This window comes from Electrophorus electricus, chromosome 14 (assembly GCF_013358815.1).
Source record: "Electrophorus electricus isolate fEleEle1 chromosome 14, fEleEle1.pri, whole genome shotgun sequence".
Classification (NCBI taxonomy): domain Eukaryota; kingdom Metazoa; phylum Chordata; class Actinopteri; order Gymnotiformes; family Gymnotidae; genus Electrophorus; species Electrophorus electricus.
The window spans coordinates 16,373,238-16,398,963 of record NC_049548.1 but is presented as its reverse complement, the minus strand read 5'-3'; the positions used below and the strand labels follow the sequence as shown (position 1 = coordinate 16,398,963).

Below are 25,726 nucleotides of genomic sequence, written 5' to 3'. Positions count from 1 at the left end.
CAAGATTTTTTTCCGACCACATACCTTCCTCGAAGATGATGTTTCCCCACTGTCCTTACACTTTTTAATAATGCATTGGACAGTTCTTAACCTGATTTTAGTAGTTTCAGCAATCTCCTTAGATGTTTTCTCTGCTCGATGCATGCCAATAATTTGAAACAGATTAACATCTTTTCCATGACCACAGGATGTGTCTTTCGACATGGTTGTTTAACAAATGAGAAGCTACTCCCTGCATCAGTTAGGGTTAAATAACTTGTTGCCACCTGAAACATAATAACCCAATTATCCAATGAGAGGCTCTTACCTGTTTGCTTAGTTAAATCCAGGTGGTGAGCCTTTTTTTGGCCAGGCAGTGTATATTTAAATTACAATGACTAGACACATGAATAAACTATGAATATTATTATTGCCTCTTCAACATCAATTAAATTTACATAAAAGATGATTAATCAATCTAACTACAAACTGGAATTACATTCTTTCACTCATGACTTCCAACAGACACCTTTTCAAAACACTGTAAAACACTGTATATGGGCTTCTGCTAGCTAACTTATCGGTCTTCCACGCGACCAAATGTTAACGCATCCCTAACGCTCACAGAAACTCACACCCGAAACATATATATATATATATATATATATATATATATATATATATATATATATATATATATATATATATATATTTATATTTATATTTATAAAAATGACTGAAGGAATGTCCATATATAACTAATTTTGTATGAAGTGTTATCGTGACCTATTGCCTTCATAAAAGTTTTAAACGTTTATGAGCATTTTACTCACTAAGCCAGACTGGAAATAAAAACTTTAGTTTTCCTTTGTACCTTTTCCATACATTAGTTTTCAGGAAAGACACTCTTTTCTTCGAAATATTTTACATCTAAACCTCAGTTTGCATCCTTTGTGTGTGTGTGTGTGTGTGTGTGCGTGTGTGTGAGGAGGGAGGGACAATGTGTGTGTGAGGTTTGTGTGGTATTTATTAATCTAATATTCGATTTCAAAGTTATTCTTTCAATTTCTCATTATGTTATTATTTCATTGTTTTTTGAACTCGGTAAAGCAAGCAGTACTTATTTGTTGCAGTGCATAATCTGGTCTGCCACAAGTATTCTACAATTTTCTAATTTTGACAGAGCTGCATAATAAGTTTCCTTTGTTGGTCTTGATCAATAAGTAGCTTGCCCCTTTGATTACTCCCATAGGTTGCATAATTGAGTCTATTTACTTTGTTTCTCTAATTAAAAAAAAAAGTATTATTCGATTAGCTAACTACCTGTGTCCACCACAAATTGTTAAATTTAGCTTGTTTACATTGTTTGGCTTGTGATTATAATGATTCTAGTGAACTAGACCCTCGTGGTCATTAAAGGAATCTTGGTCAATGCATGTTTTTCTTATCTCTGCTTATTCAGTAAACATACCTTGGTTATTACGTCTGTCAGCCCAAAGTGATCTTATGTTTGGTAGATGAGAAATAATCACGTATCGAATTGGTGACTTTCATGAGTTGAAACTGAACTATTACTCATTAATAAATTAATTAAAATTAGAAAAAAATCCCTGTTAATCAGGGTGGTGCCCCAATTAATTACCAACTGTAACTGACAATTCATTCAAAGTATTAAAAAGGTCAGGGTGATGCTGACCTGCAACTTTATCTTGCAGGTGTCAACTTGCATAATGCTTGATCACAATTTGCATATATTTAATAATGTATGTTGTGGATATAATGGTGGAGATTTCAAACACTAGTCTGTAGAGTAAGTGATTACATAATCACTCTTGAAAACAAAAGAAATTTAGGTTATTTGTGTGATTGTCATACATTCTCTGGAGGATGCCTCATTAATGCTTGTAATGATGACCTGCGAAATAGAACAGGACCATATATTCTCTTCAACTAATTCTCAAGTCTGCATTTTTATTCTTGAATGAAGTAGAAATGATTATGCCATAATATAGAGGAATTTTGGTATGACACAACCTACAGAGCATTGCTGACTTGTTACCCTTTTGGACACTATTCTGGTTTTTGGCTACATTTATTTGTGTGTATGGGTTTTAAAAAAGCTAGCACTTAGGTCCAAGTATCCTGCTTACAATATGTTTTGCTTCTCTCTGCCTCATATAAACTCTCTACACACATGAACATTTTCCTTGGTAGTCTTTATGGGAAGGTTTTTATTAATGAATGCCTATGCATCTGGTGAGTAAGAATGATTGATAACAAATAAAGAAAACGCATTAAAATATAAAATTGCCATTTGAACTTTGAATAACTGTTTGTGGTCTTTATAATTACTAAAAAAAAAAGCCCAGTTCAGGATAAATTTATCATGTACAAGTCCCTGACATATATTTTAGATGACATAGTAGCATGTTGAACTTTACAGCTGCCACCATAATCTTCCAAACACAGACTGACAAATCCATGTTGGAATTTAAGCAGAGCAGTGCAGCAGCTGAGTGTTCTCCAGCTGCCTCCACCTTCTACTCAGTCCCATCAGCCCCAGAGCCTGCATCTTCCAACATCTGCTTATAGCGGCTTTTGAAGAACCCAGCCTGGAGTTATATACAAGAATAAAGTAGTCAAATACAGAGTCAAACAAATATCACCCATTAAATGTTTATACAGCATTGGACACAGGAATTCTGGAAGTGACAATAGCAAATGGTAACAAGAGCAGAAATGACCTTATAGAGGCCAGAAGTGATGAGAGCCAAAATCAGCAGCCCTGCTACTGCTCCTCCAATTATCTCCTTAAGGATGTTTTTCTCCTCATACACCTCCACCTTAGTATTAATCTACACACACACACACACACACACACACACACACACACACACACACACACACACACACACACACACACACACACACACACACACACACCATTAAACAAATCAGTCAAGAAATTGAGGCTCTGTTAATATCAGTTTTATTCTACTGTATCAACACTTATGGCTTATGTAAATGTATTTATACAATGCAATACTATCAGTGGGTTTTGCCACTAGAAACTAAAGTGTAATTCATTGATACATCAGCATCATCATCATCATCATTACTCAGTCAATTATGATATTGTATAAAACAATGTTTTATACGTTGTGTAAAACCGTTTATGTGTGTTCACGTTCACTGTTTATGTTATATGTGAGTGCCACCGTTAAATGTCATTAAATGTTTCACAAAATCGAGGAAGTCTGTGCGTCCTGCTCCGCAGGGCAGCCGTTACAATTTGATTAGATTTTTAATTAAACGATTAAAGGAAAACTATGTGCTCATGTAACAATGAATACAATATAGTAACATATGAATTTTATATTTGTATATGTGATTACATATAGCTGAATAATAGATATCCATAAAAAACATTATTACAAGCTGGTGGACTCTTGGCCGGTACTGTAATATAGTGTGATGACAGTGGTTAATATACATGCATTTTAGCTTTGTATACACAAACAAATTTACAGGCTTTTGTAATGGGTAAATTGAATAACATTTACATGCATTTTAGCTTTGTATACACAAACAAATTTACAGGCTTTTATAATAGGTAAATTGAATAACATGGCCGAAGCATTCATATGATTCTGACCACAGATGTTTGTATTATGAATACACTTAAAATGTTTTTGTATGTTCTGTAATGTACAGCATTACTTAGGTGGACACACAATACACAGAAGGGAATTATGTGACTTAAACAGATAAAAAGTTGTTTATTTACCAGGCCTGTGGGTGCAGTATGTAGAGAATCAGAGGAAAAGTAGACATATTTATTTTTGTCATATTCCAGAGTTGCTGTACTGACCAGCTCAAAAACTGCTGATCGGAGTCTAGTCTGAGAGAGAGGCAATACATGAATAATTAAGAGTAACGAAACTGTAAAACTAAGAACACTGTACTGGTAAAAGTATCAATGTTGCCATATAATATGTTAACAGTTAACTTGTTGTAAATATACCGTTAATATATATATATAAATTTACCTGTTCAATCCATCCAGAACTAACATGACCAGAGATGTTGTAGAATTTTGACTCCCTTCTCATCAGATTTGCATTACACCTAAAAAGTCTGCACACAGCCACAGAACAGTTCTAAAACACAAAGAGAGTTTCCATTGGTTATGTTTACACTGAGTACACACAATTATGAAGTGATTTTATTATATTACATAGAGAAAGCTTTACTAAGAATTTGTCTTATTCTCTGTTAAAGAAATGCTGTGTTGGGAAACAAAACCATAACTTACTTACCACTTTGTGGTGATTTTTTAGTGCTGCCACAAAATCAGGGACTGTGGGTTGTTCATCTTTGTCTACAATACAATCTTGAATCTAAAGAAAAAAAAACAATTATCATAAGATTATCTTCTCGTAATCTCCATAGGCCATTTTGCAGGATATGAATTTTATCTACTATAGGATTAAATTGCACTGTTGATTCATCAATGTTAAAAATGTTTGCACTGATATGCTACTGTACCTGCAAATCCTTAGTGGTCCAGATATCCTTATCTCTTAGTTTTATTGGGACTTTGATTAAAATAGTGAGTGTTAAGTCTCTTAGGTCATTCTGGACCTGATAGATAAAGAGATAGAGGGTGAGAGAGACAGAGAGAGACAGACAAACCGATAAATGGATATATGGAGAGAGGGAGAGCACAAATTTAATCTCAATGATTAAATGATTCTCTGCTGCATTATAACTGTTCTGTTATAAAGTCCAATAGAAAGGGTGTTCTTTATTTTCATACTTTGAGGATTTGACTGACTGGTTTCTCAAGGTTGTTCTTCCCTGCAGTGAAGTTAATGTGGATGCTGGACTCCTCATACCTTCAAATAAAAGCAGTAACAGGATCTTACTAAAAGATCACTGAATAGATACCAAGAGGGCTGAATGGTGCAGGTAGAAGCCACACAGTGTTCTCATCTGAGTACACAGAGCCAGCCTACAATGCTAGTAGTGTGGGTTTCATGTGCATCAGAGATTGTGTGTGTATCACCTTCTTTATCAAAGTTCTAAACATACTGGGGAAATGACACTAAATAAATAAGTAGAAAACAAAACCAAATTTAAGGAAAAACATCAAGATATGTAAAAAGGAAGGGGATAACTAACCTGATCAGTGAGATGTAGATGCCATATTTGACACCAATGGTTCTGTTTTTGAACAGTTCGCTGTTCTCTGAGTGTTTGTCATTGCCGCTGTAAGGACACTTGGGTCAGTGTAGTACAACACAACTTTTACAATACACTCACTTGGTTGCAGTTTGTTCAATTCATGCTCTGAATGCAATGGGCCAATATTTTGGGATAGAGTAACTGAAAATGAGTCAACATTTTTAAAGCCTTTTATGTCTATAGCTCTGTGATATTGTACTTGTGACTACTATTAACATTTGTGTAAAAGATTTCTGTCTTGTTGGGTAACAAAGTGCTAAATGCCGTGAATGTAAATGTGTTGGATGCCCCTTTGAAACAAAAGGCATGAATGTTATCCACAGAATGTTATCCTTCTACAAGAATGAAAACATGATTTTAAATGCAGTTGGTCTTTGAAAAATGTCAGAATCTCAAAAGATTTCATTAAGTTACCCACAGATGCAGACATTAGAACATGTGAAATGTGTTTGCCAGGAAAAACATCAGGACATACCTGGAAGCAGTAGCAGTGAACATCATTGTTTTATCAAAGTTAACGTCTTTGTTTATGTTATATGTAATGTCAAAAATGACCTAATGGGAAGATGGAAATCAGGATATGAACAGCTTTTCATTTACAGGACGTCACAGAATGCTCATGTGGTATGGCCCGCCAAGTGCAGTGGGAGTTCCTCGTTGAATGTTTGAGACTTGTCCTATTTGTAACCGTAGAGGGAATCTGTATGTCCTCCTCCTTGATCTGCAGCACTCGGGCTGTTACAAATGACTATTCCTAAACTAAAGAACATGCTTTTTCAGCATTTAATACCTGACTTCTTTTTGTTTGATTAAAAATTGTTTTTCCCTTAAAGTTAACATCTCTTTTCACCCTCTGATGGGACTGTCAGGATACAATCAACAAGATAACACTCTTGCAACCCTGTTTGCAATTTACACCATTAACAGGAGGAACTCTGAGATTTGAAATTCATTAGTTTCCAGTTTTACTTTATTTATTTATTCTCAGTTAGGTGTAGATCATTTAAGGGCCTGTAAATAATTTTAATTTTGGTAAACCTCTGTATATTTTAGTTTTTATTCATCCTTGTTTTTGTTTAGTTTTAGTTTTTAATATTTATTATGCAAGCTGTAATGACAAGTGGTATCAGATAAGGTTATAATGAATTCAAAATCTATTTTATATAAACCTTGAAAGGATTTAATTTCACCAGCAGTTCTTGACTTGTAGTATGACCAAGCGGCAAGGCTTTTGTAGGCTTTGCTTAGTGCATTCCTCTGCATAGCTATCTAATGCTACATATAAATGTCAGGCAAACTGATTCATGGCAGACATGTTGATGTCCATGAACTACTGGTTCTTCAGTAAATTAATCAGGAGTTCGCCTACATAATCGTCAAAAGGGTCAAGCTCGGAGACAACCAAAAGTCCATTCCTTCCTTTGACTGCAGGTCGTGGCAGTATAATTCCAGGCTCGAAGCTAAAAAGCTGGCTAAGTCAGCCATCGCAATCCAACTGTGGCCCAGTCCAAATATGGACGAATGGCATGTTTGATCTAATGGATCAACTGAAATAAGATAAGACATAACTCCTTTCATGTGTGCAGTGGTTGACACCAATCAAGTAACTGTTGCTTGTGTTTTGTTGTTGTAAGGAAAGCTTGAACCCAGGTCAGCTAGGTGATAACTCTGACAGCCTACTGGGTGAGCAACCATGTGTTAATAATGGGCCCGTGTGCAGAACCATTAGACTGTGGAACAGGTAAACAAGAGACGTAAATAACCAAAGGTGAGTTGAACCCCGGCCACTTTGTTGCAAGGCAGACAAAGACCCACTAGACCACAGCAGCTATAAAGCTACCTGTACGTATAACACCCTTCAGAGGTATGGAGGACGACAAAACTAGAGGGAAAAAAAACTAAACACCATGACGAGTGTGGGAAAAGGGAGAACCAAGGACGCCACGGGAAGAATGGCAGCCCCGATGCCCTGGGGAAAACTAAATTAAAACTTCCCAAACAAAACCAGAAAACAGGAAGGAACTGTAATGGCTAAGAAGAGTCTTGGGAGAGAGACAGATTTGAGAGTGAAAACTGGAGAGGGGAGGGAATGTGTAAAAACACGGACACCCTCGCAGCACAGAAGGGCTCACAGACCTCCATACCCGAAGTTACCGGCTAGGAGCTTGGCTCAGAACTTTGGCAAAGACTCAGCAATGGGTCATTGGGCTTATATAGGCCTAGCCCAGCTGTTGGGCGTTAAACCTGATTAGTGCTGTGCCTGACTCGAGGCCTCCCTCTGGTGACCGGAGGGGACCTTGGCCTGGCACGGACCCTTACAGTTGTAGCACTATATAAGTGAATTCAATGCCTGGGGTTATTAGCATCTCCCTTACTTTTTTTATGCATTCATACTCTATTACTGCTATTACTCAATAAACAACCTATTAGTTGTAAAGCCTGTAGTTCATGGGTGGTGTTTCTAATTTCTTTGTGGGTATATCAATCACTATATTATATAAATTATATGAGTTGAGATTGAATTAACAAATTAATTGTAATTAAGGGATAATAATTAAGAATAATTCATAATTAAAAATAAAAACACATTTTAGTGTTTTGTACATTATTGTAAACAGTCTTTTTAGAGATCATATAAAAGCACATGGCAATAAACAAAAACATGGGGAGAACAGGAAACAAATTCATGAAATCTTAAGGGTAAAAACTACCATGAAACACTGCTCGGCATGGCTGCTCAATAGAGAAACAAAGGGAAAAAACCCCAAAACAAAACAGACCAACATGAACTATAATCGTAAACACAGGTGGCATTACATGATTATACAATGACTGATGTATACTACTACATTACCACTACATAGGCTATGTGAAATGCATGTCCCTTTATTAATTTTAAGGGATTCATTATTAATTAAGGGATTAATAATTAATCACAACCTATTTTAATTTCATCAAGGTTCATCAAAGTGTTCATGTCACTACATAACTAAATACAAGCATTTGACAAACACTATAAAAACATTTAAAATTACCCTCAATACTGAAAATGTTTTTGAAGTTATTGCTGGAATATACCTTAAACAGATTATTCGTAGTGAATGTGCTGAATATTGTGCAATTATGTATTCACAAAATTTTCCTAATTGTAATGCTAACCTAGACACTAGATTTATTTAAATTTAGCCCTGTGTTAACATTTAACAAAAATCTAATGCCCTGTTTTCTCTCCAAAACCTAACTCTAATATTATTTTATCTAACTTCTTAGCATCACAAGTTTCAAAAATATTTTCACGGAATATTTTATAAACCGTGTAACTAAGCATGAGGGTATAGGAACTAAACAAATATTTTGACTTACCAAGCCATTCTCCCTGAAGATGGGCTTGCTAATATGACAGGTGGAGGTCCCCAGTGAACCTTTGTCATCACTGTCCAGAGATATGCATTCCACTCTGCTCTGCTCACATACAGGAAATATAGAAAATCTGTTATTCAGATGGAATATGAGGCCAATCTAATAAAGGTGAGTTTAAATAGTATGAAATCCGCTGAGACAAGTGACTTGTATAAGCCATATTATTATACAACACACATTAAATTATAAGTCAACAAACTGTACTTCCACAGTGATCAATTTGATTTGCACAGGCCATAGATGGTGGATGTGTGAACAGCTTATTACCATGGAGCTTAATGACCCAATGAAAAAGGAATTATTATTATTATTATAAGACCTGGTACATCGCACATTTGTAATGGACCGAGTGCTGCAGGGCAAGGGGCAGAACATAGAGTCCCTCGATGGTGACAGACGTTTATTAAACAAACAATAAAGACAATCGGCACTCATGCAACATCACTTAACACGAATACAAATAACACAAACACGGGCAATGATAGACGACTAAGACCACTCCTACAGCGCTTTAAATACAGACAGACGTAACAAGACTAAACCAGGTACAGGTGTTTGGTAAACAACATGGGTGTGGTTGCAAATGAGACAGACAATGAACTCCCACTGGGCCGTACCATGTGACCAGTAGGAAGGGGAGTGTTCCTTGACAACAGTACATTATTTACAACAAAGGAGTTTTACAAACATAGAGTCAGCCTATACAAGTTGGAATAAATGCTTCAGCACTATAACATCTTAAAGAAATCTCACTCCTAACTAACATGCAAAGCTTCTCAGCTGATCTACATAACCCTGCTACTGCAATATACTGCACCGCAGCTACAAACCAGATCTATGTTCTACTACATCATTTTTAAAATATTTGTGTTGCTTTCAACACTAAACTGTATCTTACTGCTGGACCATACAAATGAGGGAGTACTGCTCTTGCCTGTTTAGTGGTGAATCTCCTGAAGGACAGTCCAAAGGGGTAACTGAGAGTTATGAGACTGTTGTAGGAGTTTTCTCCTCTGTTCTCCACAAACACTGTCACATTCATATCCTGCATGATTCCAACTTTTATATCTGATGATCTAGTATATGAAAGCACATGAACTCAACACATGAATTGTTTTCAATAAATTAATAGAAAAAAATAACAGAATTTCCATTATCTTGACAGTATCAGTGTAAGGTGGGTTTGAACCCAGGTCAGCTAAGGGATAACACCAAGAGCCTACTGGATGAGCAGTAAAACAAAAGGAAAAAACTAAACACCACGCCAAGCGTGGAAAAAGAGAGAACACTAATACTTCCCAAACAAAACCAGAAAACTGGGAGGAAATTGAATGGCTAAGGGAAGTTTCAGGAGAGAGACAAACTCAAGAGGGGAAAACTGGAGAAGGGAGGGGATGTGTAAAAACACAGACACCCTCGCAAAGCAGAAAATAGGCATCGCACAAGGGCTCACAGACCACAATACCCAAAGTTACCTGCTAGGCACTTGGCTCAAAACTTTAGCAAAGACCCAGCACTGAATGATTGGGTCACTGGGCTTATTGGCTCTTGGGTGTTAAGCCTGGTTAGTGGCGTGCCTGACTCGAGGCCTCCCTCTGGTGGCCAGAGGGGGCCTCAGCCTGGCACCAGCCCTTACAATTAGTGATTTTATGATATTGTGGTAAAGTGTTAAGACATTTTATACTTAAGTATCATTTACATTTTGTGTATATGATGTATACATGACAACAAACTGAATCATCAAGGAATCATGTGTTTTTACCATTAATGTACTTACCCAGAGAAGTTGAAATCAATTTTAAGATTGTCAGTGCAGATCTTATCATCTCCACAGTTCATTTCAAAATCCAACTATGAAATGAATTTACACTGTTAAACTTACTACCATTGCTAGGTCTCAATTGTATTATTCTTTACAAATAGCAAGTGTTTTATGTGATTTCATCTAGGTATATGGTCACAGTGTTTCTGTTTTTCCACTGAATAAATATTCTTGAGGTCTTTAGTAGCAGCAGAAATATTTTGTTGTTACTATTGCTCTAAGATGAAAGGTTCACCTTGTACTCTTACATTATGATCTGAGGTGGTTTTTATTCCCGGGTGAAGGATGGGCCGTAACCCTTCCACTGTGCCAACTGGGAGGCCCTCAAATGTAAACGTTAACTGATTGGACAGTGGGTTTAGTGCATCGTCATTGCAAGCCTGTGTGAAAGGAGAAATCAATAATATTAATAACAATAATAATCAGAAGATGAGAAGCAACAGTACTGAGCATTATTTGACTTTACTTGGATTTTTACTGAACATTGAAATTCCTGCTTTTTTCACAAACTATGGACACAGTGCTATGGAACAACATGGACTGAGCCAAATGTCATGTGTTAGTGTGCTGATTTATGTCATATAAAACATATAGAATATGTGATCTTGCAGGGCTCTTTTCCCTGGGAACCTAGAACGTCTGGTAACATGAACCTCCACCAAGTTCCAGGACATGTTAAAACAAAATCTCTGTAACTAGTATCAAATATCATTAGATGGTCTTTAGATCTTCCAATAGGAGAGTGATTGAAGTATATAGTCAACAAGATCCACACAAACCTGATTTACATACCACATAATCAAGGTTTACTCCTATTCTTCTTATAAACAGGATTCTTGGACTAATCTGACCTTGCTATATAAACAGGATGAAATCCTTTTGTGTGTGCTTGTCATGGTTATCATTTTCATGGTCTTGAACATAGAACTAATTCACCAAACAATAATATGAATGTTATTCAACTTTGTTGTCATGTTGCATGGACAGACTAGGTCCGCATCTGACTACAGAAACCACAAACCTCCCGTTCAGTCTCACTCCCCAGATTATTGATTTCATTTGTGTCTTGTTTTCCCTAATGTTTCTCACTATTTAAGTTCTGTTTGTACTGATTGTCTTGCGAAGTCTCGTTTTGCCAGCCAAACGTTTCTAAGCTGTTGTTGTATAATTATTTTCTGGTTACCATCTTTATGCTTGTTATCTGGATTCACTTTATTGCTTATTACCCAACTGGATTTGTTTGCCTATTATCTGTTTACTGGATCTTGACTTTTGTCTGTTTTTTGAGCACACCTTTGGAGTACCTCTGTATATCATTAAACTCTGTCATACTGCATGTCATACTGCATTCTTCTCTGCTCATTCTGTCTGACACTTGTGTTCATATTAATGGAGGGGGCTATTAAATATGCTGTTCCTATCTTTATTTTTAATAGCACACAGCACAAGCTTTTTTACTGAAATATGTGAGGAAAAAGGATGAAACAAAAGAAACCAAACTGAAAAACACATGGTTCAGGTGTCAGAGAAAGTCTGACAATAGAGGGAGAAACTATTAGAAAGCATTGAGTTTACCTCTATGAAAAAATTATGCTCTTTGCACATCTCCTCCAATGTAACAGTCATACTGTCTGACACTGTAGGATTTTTAACTGAAAAGAATGCTCGATAGTTTTCTCGCTTTCCATCAAGCTTTAAAATATATTTAATATTTGCAGATAAGCCTAAATAAATAAAAAGGAAAGACATAATTGACCAAAAGCAGTGTTATTTTTATCTTTCTGAAATGGAGCCTTTGTTTTATGTTTATGGTTTATGTAAACCCAAATATATACATATACTGTATGTATGAGTAAAAGAGAAAGAAACCTGGATAAGTGTGTTTATCCTTCATAGTGAAACACAAACGCAAGATGTTTTCTAAAGGCTTTTCACAATCTGTGTCTTTAGTGGGGATTTTTGATGGGCTGTAGATTACTTTGGTCACCAAGGATACAATAGGTCTGGACCTGAAGACACAAGATACACATGCATATGAATAACCATTTGGTATTTAAACATAATGTTTATCTCTCACTTTATGCTACAATGTACAGAGGTCTGCTTCTCCATGAACATTTGTCCAAACCTGAGCAATGTGACTGCTCCTTTGCTTCCAACAGCAATATCTGGCAGACCATCTCCACTGTGGTCCAAAGCAAACTCACTCAAAGACAAACCAAAGAACCATAGACCTGGGTGAAAAGATGAACCCCTGATTCTCTGCCATCACAAAACAGAAAAAAGATGGAGCATTTTAGAAAAGGAGCATTGCAAAAGTAAAGAGGTTTTGTTGGGATGATGGTGACCTTTGACAGTAAAATATATCACAGAGTTTATCTCTCTTTTGCTTTGTCTCGCTCTCTCACCTGTGAGTAGGTGGGGTTGATGTCTGCTGTTCTTCCATTAAAGATGTAGATGCTGCCCTGTCCATCATCCTCCAGAGGAGCTCCTACCACTACATCTACAAAATGATCCCCGTTTAGATCTCCTGGGCTGGATAACGCAGAGCCAAACCTTCCTTTTTGTCCCATCATTCCTTCCAATGTCTGTGTTGATTGTTCCTGTAATTGTGACTGTCAAAAACAATATAAAAAGATGAACTCAAAAACATTACCACACATGTATGACTACTGGTGCCATTGCTACATACATAGATGTTTGAAGATAGCTTCAAGCTCTTGCTATATGAGAAAAGCTGTTGACTGAGCAGTGTGTTAAATGTTCTCTTTACCTGCTGTGAAAAGGAGTAAACAAAGATTTTTCCTTCCTGATCCTCTTCCATATACAGTGGAGCAGAAACTAGTAGAAGGTCCATGTAGGAGTCAGCATTCAAGTCTACCACACACACTTCAGCTCCATAATAGGCACCAATCTGTGCCTTAGGGGAAAAGGGAGTAATTTAGAGAATTTGAAAGTTTTACCACTGACAAAGTTTTATGATCCATGGCCCACTTTTTTATTTTCATTGTAGTTCTGTATATGTTTTTAATACAAACTGTAACATGTACAACCTCTGGAGGATCCAGCAGAAGCTGTGTCATTGTGTTCAGTGATGACATGGTCACTCTTCCCTTGTGTGCATGTCTTGGAGCTCCCAGAATAACATATGTATCATGCCACATTCTTCCTACTGCCATAGAGTAACCTGGTAATGGGAACACACAAGATTTTCTGTCCCTTTAACTTCAAATTATGTCCTACCCTTATGAGTAAACAGATTGATAAAACGTTCTTTATTAATCCTTTTCTTAAAAATGTGTTGTTGTTTTTTTAAATATAGTCAAATTTCAAAGTCAAATTTATTTATACTGAACTTTTTTCAAAACATGTTGTCATAAAGCAGCTTTACAATTATATGGTGCAGATCCCTATTTAGCAACCTGGAGGTGACAGTGGCAAGAAAAAAACTCTGGGCAGAACTGAGATAGAAACCTCAGGAGGACCAAGACTCACGAGGGAGCCTAAAGCAGTTTATTTTCAAAACAGTAAATGTTTAAACGATAAGTTCTGATAGTGAAGATCAGTTTTATATCAGTGTTAAAGCAGTGGTCCTCTTGTCAGACATTGTGCACAGCAACAAATGGGCCAACATGTATATAAGAGAGCTGTACCTAATAAAGTGCCAATGTATGTATAAGGAAGGTGTTTCTGTTGTGTTGGCTGGAGAATATATACCGATATGTTAGATTTATGGTGTGCTCTATCTCTGGTTTTTGTTTTATCTTAATTATTGCATAATTTGCTTTCTATTCTTAGTTACAGTAGCTGATATATTAGGTATAAGAGGCTTCTCACCTAAATAACTGTCATGGTCACTGCCTGTGTGAAAGGAGATGTTTTCTTCATGTGAATTATACTCTTGGTATCCTCCTTTCCACTGGAAAGCTCCAACTACACTCATTATGATGTTTCCCTAAACATGCAAAACATTATATGTTGAACATTATTAAATATACTTTTTAATGGCTTGATTGCATATTTGTCACAAATGAATATAGTGAATATATATGTTGAAAAGCAGCATGTTATCTTAAATCAGCCCTAAAGAAAGATGGGCATGTATTTATGAGGATGTGAATTCAATATCACATTTAAAAGCAGTAATTTTTTGTATTCACCATTCCATTTGTTGGCTCTGTGATTATCATATGCAGAAAATAAAAAGTTATTTTCTGACACCAGAAAAGACAACCTGCATAACATTCTAGAACAAAAGGGCTTTACTGACCACAGGCTGCTGTACACTACTGTGTTAACCGTTGGGTAACCTAGGTAACCATTTTCTTACATAAAGACCACTGATGATAGGTGTTAAAAGCAAACGCTAATAAGTTCCTGTACATTTGTTTTAAATGCTGCATTGAACCCCTCCTGTGCAAACTCCATTCTGCTGGAGTCTCCTGACGTCTGGGTTCCTAAAAAAACAACAAAACAACAACAACATCCATGTGATTATATGTAATATGTAGAACAACAATTGTGTGGGAACTTTAAGGCTTACCAAAAAAAAAAAAAAAAGTATTGACATACCCTCAATAGCAATTATCTGCTCCTTCAAAGTTCTATGGATTTTGTCCAACAAGTCAAAGTTATCCACCTTGAATATATATTCATCTTGTGGCTGAGAGGCAATAATTCTTAACTCCTGCTGTGCAGATTGACTGTGAAAAGCTCCACCAACCTTCCAATGTGAGACACAAAGCAAAAAATGGGTTGCTATCCTTCACATGTTATCTGAATGTGTGTTAACATTTACTGCATTAGTGCATTCACTGCATTAATCAGTAGAATGATCAAGACCACCTTAGCTAATACCAAGGCAAAAGCAGAACTTTATTTAGCAATCCATTTAACTGAGATGTATCAAGATCATTTTCTTTTAGGCCATTGTCGCTGCTGCTCCATTTTGCTTCACTTTTTCACTTTTTTCTCACTTCGTTTTTGTCCTTTTGGATTGTGTTGTGTTTCTCTGCCTGCATAGCCTTTTGTTTCTCTTCCTGCATAGCCTGTGGTTGGTGCTGTTTTGTCTCTGTACTCACAGCTTCAAACTTCACTGCATTTTTTAGTTCATTTTATTTGTTTTTTGTTGTGGTTTAGGTGCCACTGCTGGCCTCCCTCGTTTTCTCTCCTTGTGTGAGGAAAAGTTTATCACAATTGCAGTGGTGCAGTTGTCACTTCATTTATATATATATATATATATATATTTTTTATATTATATATATAATTTTATTATAAAATCTCTTGTGTTATTGTCAAAGTAGAACATGTGAAAGCAGAACATTTTCCTACCCCTATAGCATATCGAGTAATTTTTTTCTTTTCTGCATTTTCAATAGCTGATAGTAGATTGACACCATCAGTGGATTCACCATCAGTGATGACGAGTAAGACTCTGTTAGCATTTGGCCTGGCTCCTGCACTGCTGGTGAATAACTCATTCCTGTGGAGAAGCAGTACAGAATTCAGATTAAACTGAGGGTCAGTATAAGATCCAGTAATATGTTTATTTGAAACTACTGATGCTGAAATAGTGTCCAGTTATCTATGTGTTATGTATATATTTGTTATTTTTATTGACTTCAGTGATTTACATACAGACTGTTAATACAAGATTGCACAGTTTCAGGAAGAATACTTACACAAGTTTATTGATAGCATTTGCAGTGTTGGTCCATTGACGTTGTTGTTCTATATTATCTACGTCACTGATGTCTCTAAAGTTATTGAATGTAATGGGTATTTTACAATAATCAGAAAACTCTGCAACAGCAAACTGTGAAAAGGAAAAATCATTATTAAATACTTTTTTCTTAGTCTGTATTATGTTTTAATCTATTTTAACATGTGAGTTTGTCTAAAAACATATTTTGTAGTTCCATGTGATAAATTTGGTTCCATATGGTTCCATTCTTTGGAAACCTTTACAAAGCAGTTACTATCTATCTATCTATCTATCTATCTATCTATCTATCTATCTATCTATACATGATGTATTAATTACAATTTTTAATTGTATTATTTTATTTTATATAGATATATTTTGTTTTGAAACTCAATTCATATATATATATATATTTTATCAATTTTGACTATATATATATATATATATATATATATATATATATATATATATATATATATATATTATACATACACACACATACACACACACGTACACAAAACCTCCTCCACCTTAGGAGTCACAGCCCCTAGTGGTGCCTTTGTCCAACTTCACATATTCCTTTCTTTGGATGTTTACAGCACTGGGATTGCTACTTCTATTACCAGTGGTGGTTTCTGCATCTTATCTACCATAGGCCTAGTTGGTTCAACACTACTTGTTTTCTGTATAGATCTGGAGGTCCCACGAGATCTTAGTCTTCTTTTTCTCCACCACTCTCTGTAGTTTCTTGCTATTTGGACTTGGTTCTTGTCTGGTGTGACACACCCCTGCCTCCATCAACCTAGTGCTTAGTGCTTTATTTTGTGCTGCCTTGTCCTTCATTCCTGCCTTTTTCAGCCATTGGCAGGATTTTCTTATGTCAGCCACCTCTGCTATCTCTTGGTGGTACATTTCATGCCATGGCACCTCTTCTGCTTCCATGATGACCATGTCATGACCCATCCCATCAGCTTAGCCTTGGGGGCAATTGCTTGGATGTATCCATTGGGTATTTCATGTCTCACCATACAAAATGTATTTTAAGCTTTGTAGGCCCATTCTCCTTCTGGCTAGCATAAAGCCTTTATGAGCTGGATCTTGAATGGAACACCCTATGCTTTATGAGGAGTTTTTTGGTCTTGTTGTCAGTAGTTTCCAGTTCTTCTCTTGGCCAACTTATTATGATGGGTATGCTTGGCAGGGCATTATGATGAAAATTATTAAAATATGAGTTTACTTCTATCAAAATGGATGGGGAGGAAAGTTTAAAATGTGTCAACTGTGCAGCTAATCTTGCTAAATGCAGCTTGAAAGTAACAAAAATAAAACAACATTTAGATATGAAACTTGGAAGAAAGTATTGAGTGAACTGAAACCAGATGCTATTAAAACTGAAACAAGCTTCACTGAATGTACTCTAAAAGTGTCTTATGAGGATGCATACCACATTTCCCTTCATGAGATGAAATTTTGGAGTGGTCTCTTAATTCTCTTAATTCAAAAGAAGGAGGAGAATTTTGAAAAATACCTAACCCCGGTGACCCATGAGCTGTAGGAGTGGCTCTAACAGATCCCAAAAGTGACATCAATCTCAGTCCAGAACAGTGCAATCCTAGGAACAGTGAAAATACTGCACCACACCCTCAAACCCCCAGATCTCTGGTAGATCTCGATCTCTCTCTCTCTCTCTCTCTCTCTCTCTCTCTCTCTCTCTCTCACACACACACACACACACACACACACACACACACACACACACACACACACACACACACACACTCACCCTCAAAATCCCAAGGCCAAAGAAGGCCAAAGTGTGAGCAAAAGATATGATATATATGACATATACCTATTGGAACATCTACCTAATAAAGTTATCTGATCTCTGTCCTCTGGGTTTATACTTCAGCACACATAATTAATCACAGACAACCATATCAAGTGCTATTAATTTCCTTCTTTTAGCTGCCAGGGATAAATAAAATAAATGCTAGTAAAAATACTGTCAGTTGTTTGATGTAGAGAACTATGAATCTTTTCATAAAGAGAAAAATTGTTTTCTTTTAAGCATTTGTTCGCTTCATGCAGAGGGAGACTGTAGACCTGTAAATGATGTGCCCAGCAAAATGCTGCCCTCTGGTGATTGCATACAGTATGTTTTCTCACACTAAGCAAAATGTCAGTATATTATGTTGGGTTGGGTATATTCACACAATGCATTTACTTAATACACACATTTCTACACATGCTGTACCTTAATATTTTGTGTTTGTAAGCCTTGGATCAGCTTTTTAACAAAACTCTTCATTTTAGAAAAGTCCATGGGATGTACACTCCCTGAACCATCCAACAAAAAAGCAATATCTGTTTGTGCAGGAGGTGGGCACTCTGAGAATAAAGAACAAAGGAACACATCCAGAAATAGAACATATTAAAATAAAGAAGAGAAAATGTGATGCTTGTTTAATTAGGGTATCTTCCTATATGAATTACCTCTTAAAGTGCTTGGTATAGGCCCTGTGACAGTGTTTCTCTCCTCAATGGTAAAGCACATGCCATTGTAGGTAGTAGTTACTTCACAAGCCTTGGGGATGGTTGGGCCACACACCTGAAAAAGTTTTTGCTTTCATCTAAACTGTTACCTTGTGATTTATATTGCCAGTGTATTCATTATGTTTTTTTATCAACTAAGTAATATTAGACCATCATCCCAAACCAAAAAATAGTACGAGGTATTAAAATATATTTTATAAATTCTCAGTTTGATGTTCATGCAGAAATAAAATATGTAGCTTAGTGGATATGATTCCATACCCACATTTTTTGAAGTATGAATCCATATCCATATAAAGAGGGGAAGTGTAGACCTATGTTATCTGCTGGTTACATAGTATTTTTACGATCTACATTCAGTTTGCCACTGATTTAATATGGTAATTGAATAAAATCCACATTAAACTGAGTACTGAGAACCAGACATTTTATAACAAATACAGTAGCTAAATATGTGATAAGCATAATATTATACTGATTCATATAACTGTGACAAGATGCAACTGAATTACAATTGTTTTGTAGTACTTTTATGAAAAAGCTTTCCCTTTTGCTATCAAATACACATTTCGAAATCTTACAACTGTAACTGAAAATGGGGGTGACATGGTATGTGTACTGAAGTGATCCTCACCTCCAAATCATTAACACATTAGTATCTTTTAAAATCAAACAGCAGGGGGCAAACCGTTGTCTTTCCTTCCTTATACCGTGTGGACAAGTAAAATACTGTGAGTCTTGAGAGTGATGACTTACCAATATCTTTGAGGATGCCGGATCTTTAGTCATTGAAAGTCCAAGAGACATATTAACAGCCTCAGGGGGAACTATAGGAAAACACAAAGAACTACATTTGAGCCACATATCTAAAGAAACATAGCAAATCACTGATGAATATTTTACACTACTGAAAATAAGCAGCTTCTTATTAAGAACACTACAATGGATACATACCATTAATTTTTAAAGGTGAGCAGTCTTTTGAGTTTGTCCTACATAGGTATACGTTTCCTCTTTTATCTTGATTTTGTAATAAAGGATCACTCACAATCACACTGAGAAGAAAGAGAAGGTTTTGTTAGCTAAATATAAGTTGAATTTTGATATCTATCATCAAGGTATATTTTAACAAAATGTTTACATTCTCTTTGACTACAGTGTATATTAGAGTAATAATAATCATCAATACAGATGTCTACACTTTAAATCCAAAAGTAGGAACTCCAAAAACATAATTGTAATGGCCTGGTGGAAAAGAGTGGAGGGGAGCTCCATCACAAGAATTCTATTAGGAAAATGTCTTTGATGTACTATGCCAATTATGCGTCTCTCACCTGGACTGATCTTTCTGTATCACTTTGTAGCCAAAGGCTGTGTCCTGGTTTTGGGTGAAGTACCTCCAAGGATTTGCCTCAATATTAAAAGCCAACACAGACTGAGATACTGTAGAGCAAAACACAAATAAATACCTTCTACACTTTTGTATTTCTATAATGTAACCACAATAAAGTATCTTATCATGCACATCTAATCTAATTTGTGTAAAGATGATTTTTGATCATGTTAGGTTAACAGCTAAAATATGAGAGAGAGAGAGAGAGAGAGAGAGAGAGAGAGAGAGAGAGAGAGAGAGAGAGAGAGAGAGAGAATTTGAAATACATACTTCCTGAGGGGAATACTTCATTTACAATAATACCATAAAAGGATGTCCTGATTGATTGCTGAAGCTAATTTTCTGAACTCTTCTTCACAAATAAAAATAAAATAAAATAAAATGTTTCCTTTCTATAACTAAACTTTTGTTATTAAAAAGAGTGCCTTCTATGTACAATATATAAGCAATATAACAGCTTTTAGATATTATAAAAGAAAAATCTGTAATTAACACCATCTAATAATTTAATGCTTTATATCAATAAATTTGAATTCATCTTTGAATTAGTTCTCCAGCTATAAGTGGCATGGCATATTTCCATTTTGTTAAGACAGGCCAGCAGAATTTGAATAAATTAACATTGAATGAATTTTAAGTAAAAAAGCAATACAAAGAAAAGGAATCTCAAATAACAGCTAATGTATTCTTACCACATAATATGAAAAAGTAGACTTCAAAATTCCAGTCCATTTTTAATTCACAAAGACAGAAATGGGAAGGTACACAGCACGACTGTGGAGAACGCAGCTGTGTGATTTGTTTTTAGTGGATTGACATGTTCATTGTCACTTTGTCTCTGTCCCTTCCCCTATCCTGCTGCAGAAACCTAAGATACTTTTTTACTGAAAAGAAGTCTTTGATAAATCTATGATAATATGGAGATCTCGTTCCCTCATTACAGCCTTAATGATCACTCACCAGCAGATTTCATGTGCTGTATAAATTTATTTGAAAACAGTAAAAGCTGTTTAAAGCAAATAGTTGTTTTGCAGCAAGATGCCTGATGCCTTTAACAGACCAAACCCTGATATTGGCCTATACAGTAGCCTGTGTGGTTTCCAAATCCTCAGCAGTTATGAAAAGAAAAAAGCAATACCACTTAAATAAAACATAGCTGCTTACCTAGTAACAGTTTAAATAAACTCCTTCAAGTTTTAAATGAACTTTAAATCAATACACTATCCAAAAGTAATACTTGCTTTTCTTGTGAAAATGTAATGTATAAATTATATACTCCGTGAATAATACCTTTAATGATGTTGGTTTAATCTCTGGTGATAGTCTGTGATACTCTGGGGCTAAATTCATGTCTACTAGCAAATCTTAATCTGTCTACGTTAGTAGGTAGTAGTAGTACTTTAGTTTATTGCCTTTTGTTCATGGCGTAGAACTCACTTACATAAAATGTATATATCACAAAAAACCCATGATATATATATACATAAAACTTATGAGGAGGATTTGGTACATCCCTATTTATCCATATATATCAGCCACTAATCATCTTGAGGCCAATTGCTCACTGCACTAGGATTAGAAACTATTAGAAATTATGGACAGAGGAGGATGCCCCCCCCCCCACCTTTTGAGTCTTGGTTCCTCTCAAGGTTTCTTCCTCAAGCTCTAGGGAGTTTTTCCTTGCCACTGATACCCTTGGCTTACTCACTGGGGGCTTGGACTCAGACATGTGTAAAGCTGCTTCATGACAAAGGCTGTTGTAAAAAGCGCTATATAAACAAATTTGACTTTGACAGTCTTGTTCTAGATTTAATAGACATATATTGACTTCCTGAGTGTAAGTGAACAAAAAATCTCATTTGCATGATGATTGTGATCCCCTATAATCTTTATTTATTAGTTACATTTTTATAGCACCTTTCTCAAACTCATGGATGCATTACAGTCAGCACTCAGCCTTTAGAGCCAATCAGCACACACACATGGCAGCCAATCGCACAGATAGGACTCAAACCCGAGATCCTAGCACTGAGAGGCAAGCATGCTAACTTTCATTATACATAGAATATAGAATGGGAAAGGCAATCCCAGTAATCCTGTGTGCTACAGACATTATCTTTGTGTTCTCAGATGACTGCATGTTCAGCACACATTCTGCAAGGATACTTGAATCTTTTTTGAATTTGAGAGCCAAATAACAGGATCAATGGCCTACTATTTGTACATGTTGTGAAGTCTTGTCCAAGTACATAGTTTTAAGTCGCTTGTATGCTCAAGACACTGTGCCCATGCCACTTTTAAAATGCTAACAGGGCAATGAAGCTGGCAGTGTATAAGGGAATACTCCATGAGCTAGACATATTTTTCTCATCCATGTGCTTTCATTAAATCTGATCAGACATTACTTCAAAATGTTTTACAGATCCTTAAACTGATAAAATGTTAAATCATTTGCAAGACTGAATTGCAGGAAGAATAATATTGCTAACAGTACTAGTGACTAGGTCACTCACACACACACACACACACACACACACACACACACACACACACACACACACACACACACACACACACACACACACACACACACAGGGGCATATCCTGCCATGGCAACTCCCCTGCTACGATGGTGACCACATCCTCCAGCTGACCAAGGCACTTCCTGATCATATTATCCTTGGGGGCCATTGCTTGGATGTATTCATGGATGTTTCACATCTTATCCTGGACAGGGGAGCTTATGCTGTGTAGGCCCCTTCTACCTCTATCTGGAAATCCATAGAAGATTCCAAGACAGTAACTGCAGTGTACTGATGTAGATGCAAAGATATTCAAAATTGCAATTAATTACACAAGCTTTCTAGAGAAACAGGACATTTTTGAAAGAGATCTTTCAACAGCTTTGCAAGCAAAAAGCAGAACCAATGCATGGTGATTTTGACCCAGGGGTAAACATTCTTTTAATTATACTTTTAATCATTTGGGAATGGAAGATATTAATTGTTGCAGTTTTGCATCTGGTATTTTTGCCCATTCTTGTTGTACACAAGACTTGAGCTGCTCAACAGTCCGTGATCATCATTGTCTGATTCTTCTCTTCATACATTTTCAATAGGAGATAGAGCTGGGCTGTAGGCTGGCCAATCATGCACACACACTACAAAGCCATATTCATGTTCTGTTGTGCAGAGTGTGGTCTGGTATTAATGCACATAACATCACAGATGCTGGTTTGTGCATTTTTCATTGTTAACACTCTGGATGGTATTTTTCATCTTTGGCATGTAGAATCTGACATCCGTTTTTCCCCAAAACAAGCTGAAACATGGACTTGTCTGATCACAGAACACATTTCTATTGTCTCTCAGATGACAGCTTCTCAAACAATACCGACTAAAGCTGGTCAAACACATTCAGCAGCAGGTTCCACCCTTGGCCTTTACACACTGAGATCTCCCCTGACTCCCTGAATCTTTTTAGAAAATTATCAACTGTAGATGGTAAAAGATCTAAATTCTTTGCAAACATGTGCTGCAAAACACAAGCCACTGACCATTCTTTCAAGCCACTGACCATTCTCTCATGACACAAAGTGGTGAGCCTAGACTAAACCCTTAATTGGTGCTTTATACGCAATTTTGATGACCTCAACTGTGATTAGTTAAACTGCTAATTGGGTTACTTTCCAGAAGTGTTACTTGTACAGTTATGGCCAAAGGTTTTGAGACTAGCACAAATTTTGGTTTTCACAAAATATGCTGCTTCAGTTTTTATGGTGGCAATTTGCATTCACTCTAAATTGTGAAGAGTGATCATGAAGAGATGAATTGTAATTAATTGCAAAGTCATTCCTTGCCATGAAAATGAACTTAATCACAAAAATTACTGCATTCCAGTCACCTACCACAAACTGGCCCTTTAACATCATTTCAGTGATCCTCTTGTTAGCTCAGGAGAAGGTGTTAACAAGACAAGCATCACTCTGTCATGCTGATTAGAAGAGCAGACCGGTTGCTTTAAACATGTGGTGGTGTTTGAAGTTTTCTTCTGTTAACCATGGTTATTTCCAAGGAAACACTTGCAGATTGCATTGCATCAAAAGGGCTTCACAGGCAAGGATATTGCTGCTTGTAAGATAGCACCTAAATCATCAAGATTTTAAAGGAGAGAGATTCAATTGCAGTGAAGGCTTCATGGTGCCCAAGAAAGTTAAGAAAGCACTTGGACTGTCTCCTAAAGAGAATCAGCTATAGGATCAGGTTCTAACACAAGAACCAGCAAAAATGGGGAACTGGAGAGGGGAAATCCGAGCTAAACAGAAGAGTCTGGGTGAATGCATTGACTAAACCGCCTCTCTTAGGCAAGTGTGTGAGGTCGCAACAGCACTGTGAAAATACTGGTAGCAGGATGGTATGTGGAATAATTAATCACTGGACTGAACTGGCAGATGAGGTGAAAGTTTGTGTAATTAAATGGTGAACACACACACAAAAAAACCCCAAAACAAAACAAAAAAAAATATATATATATACACACACACACACACACACACACACACACACACACACACACACACACACACACACACACACACAGAATAACTTCAGGAGTGGCTAATTGCCAACATAACAAACAAAATCCACACTACTAAAAGAAACACCACAACTAACTACACTTTACAGGACAAAAATAAAATACAATCCTACACCAACTCCCTGACAATAAACAGACAATAACCCCAAACCCAAACAAACATGCACCACTCCCTATAATCAGTAATTATACATATACACATACACAAAAACCTTTCATCTATCACAGAGATCACAATAATAAACAAAACACAGGGAATGCTCACATACACATCTACACATACACAAGCAAACTAGGGATATCACAAGACAAGATAAGGTAAGGTAAGGTAAGGTAAGCACAGCAAAAATTACAAACTCACAAATGACCACCAGTACAAGAATGAACTTGGGCAAGCCGCTGTCTTCTTTCTGCAGGGTCCTTATATAAGGAAGGGCAGGGCCAGCAATGAGGTGCACAGACCCAAAATCCTGAACTGGACCAGGAGCACACTGCAGCAGTCCAGGAGTGTAACCCCCCCCCCCCCCCACCCCCCCCCCCCCCCAACCGCCCCCTTACGTGTGAGACCTGTGGGAGAAAAAAAACCCCAAAAGAACAGACTCCAGAATACCTTAAACTCTCGACAAGGTGTCAGCAATCACATTCTCTACATCTTTTTTATGAACTATCTTGAGAGGAAATCCCTGTATAATTATTGACCATTGCATGAGTTGTTGGTTAGAGTTACACATCTGGTTTAAAAACATCAAAGGGTTATGATCAGTATAAACAGTGATTAGATCTGAACTACCATCAAGATAAACTTCAAAGTGTTGCAGAGCAAAAAGGAGTGCAAGGGCTTCTTTCTGAATAGTACTATAAGCTAACGGGTGTTTTGCAAACTTCTTTGAAAAGCAACAAACAGGGTGGTCCAGCTGAATCAATACCAGCTGAATCCTCCTGTAGGAGTACTGTACCCGCACCAGAACCACTAGCATCCACTTCAAGTTTAAAAGGCTTTGTAAAATCTGAA

General features: G+C 36.6%; 1 protein-coding gene across 1 annotated transcript; it reads right to left on the bottom strand.

The window, feature by feature from the left end:
- Positions 1 to 715: 715 nt before the first annotated feature.
- Positions 716 to 20,906, bottom strand: LOC113568452 (integrin alpha-M-like). Its single transcript, XM_035533262.1, has 30 exons — positions 20,811 to 20,906; positions 20,060 to 20,168; positions 19,680 to 19,780; positions 19,482 to 19,552; positions 18,666 to 18,780; positions 18,427 to 18,560; positions 16,150 to 16,283; positions 15,800 to 15,950; positions 15,041 to 15,191; positions 14,852 to 14,925; positions 14,306 to 14,423; positions 13,522 to 13,655; positions 13,242 to 13,388; positions 12,877 to 13,083; positions 12,597 to 12,730; positions 12,338 to 12,477; positions 12,044 to 12,192; positions 10,717 to 10,848; positions 10,424 to 10,497; positions 9,581 to 9,722; positions 8,590 to 8,688; positions 5,702 to 5,781; positions 5,164 to 5,250; positions 4,799 to 4,877; positions 4,528 to 4,623; positions 4,299 to 4,379; positions 4,029 to 4,139; positions 3,767 to 3,880; positions 2,724 to 2,834; positions 716 to 2,591 (listed from the first exon to the last, which is right to left on the bottom strand). Exons 1-30 carry the CDS (start codon positions 20,848 to 20,850, stop codon positions 2,520 to 2,522), a joined length of 3,387 nt encoding a protein of 1,128 aa, XP_035389155.1. The 5' UTR covers positions 20,851 to 20,906; the 3' UTR covers positions 716 to 2,519.
- Between the last annotated feature and the right edge of the window lie 4,820 nt (positions 20,907 to 25,726).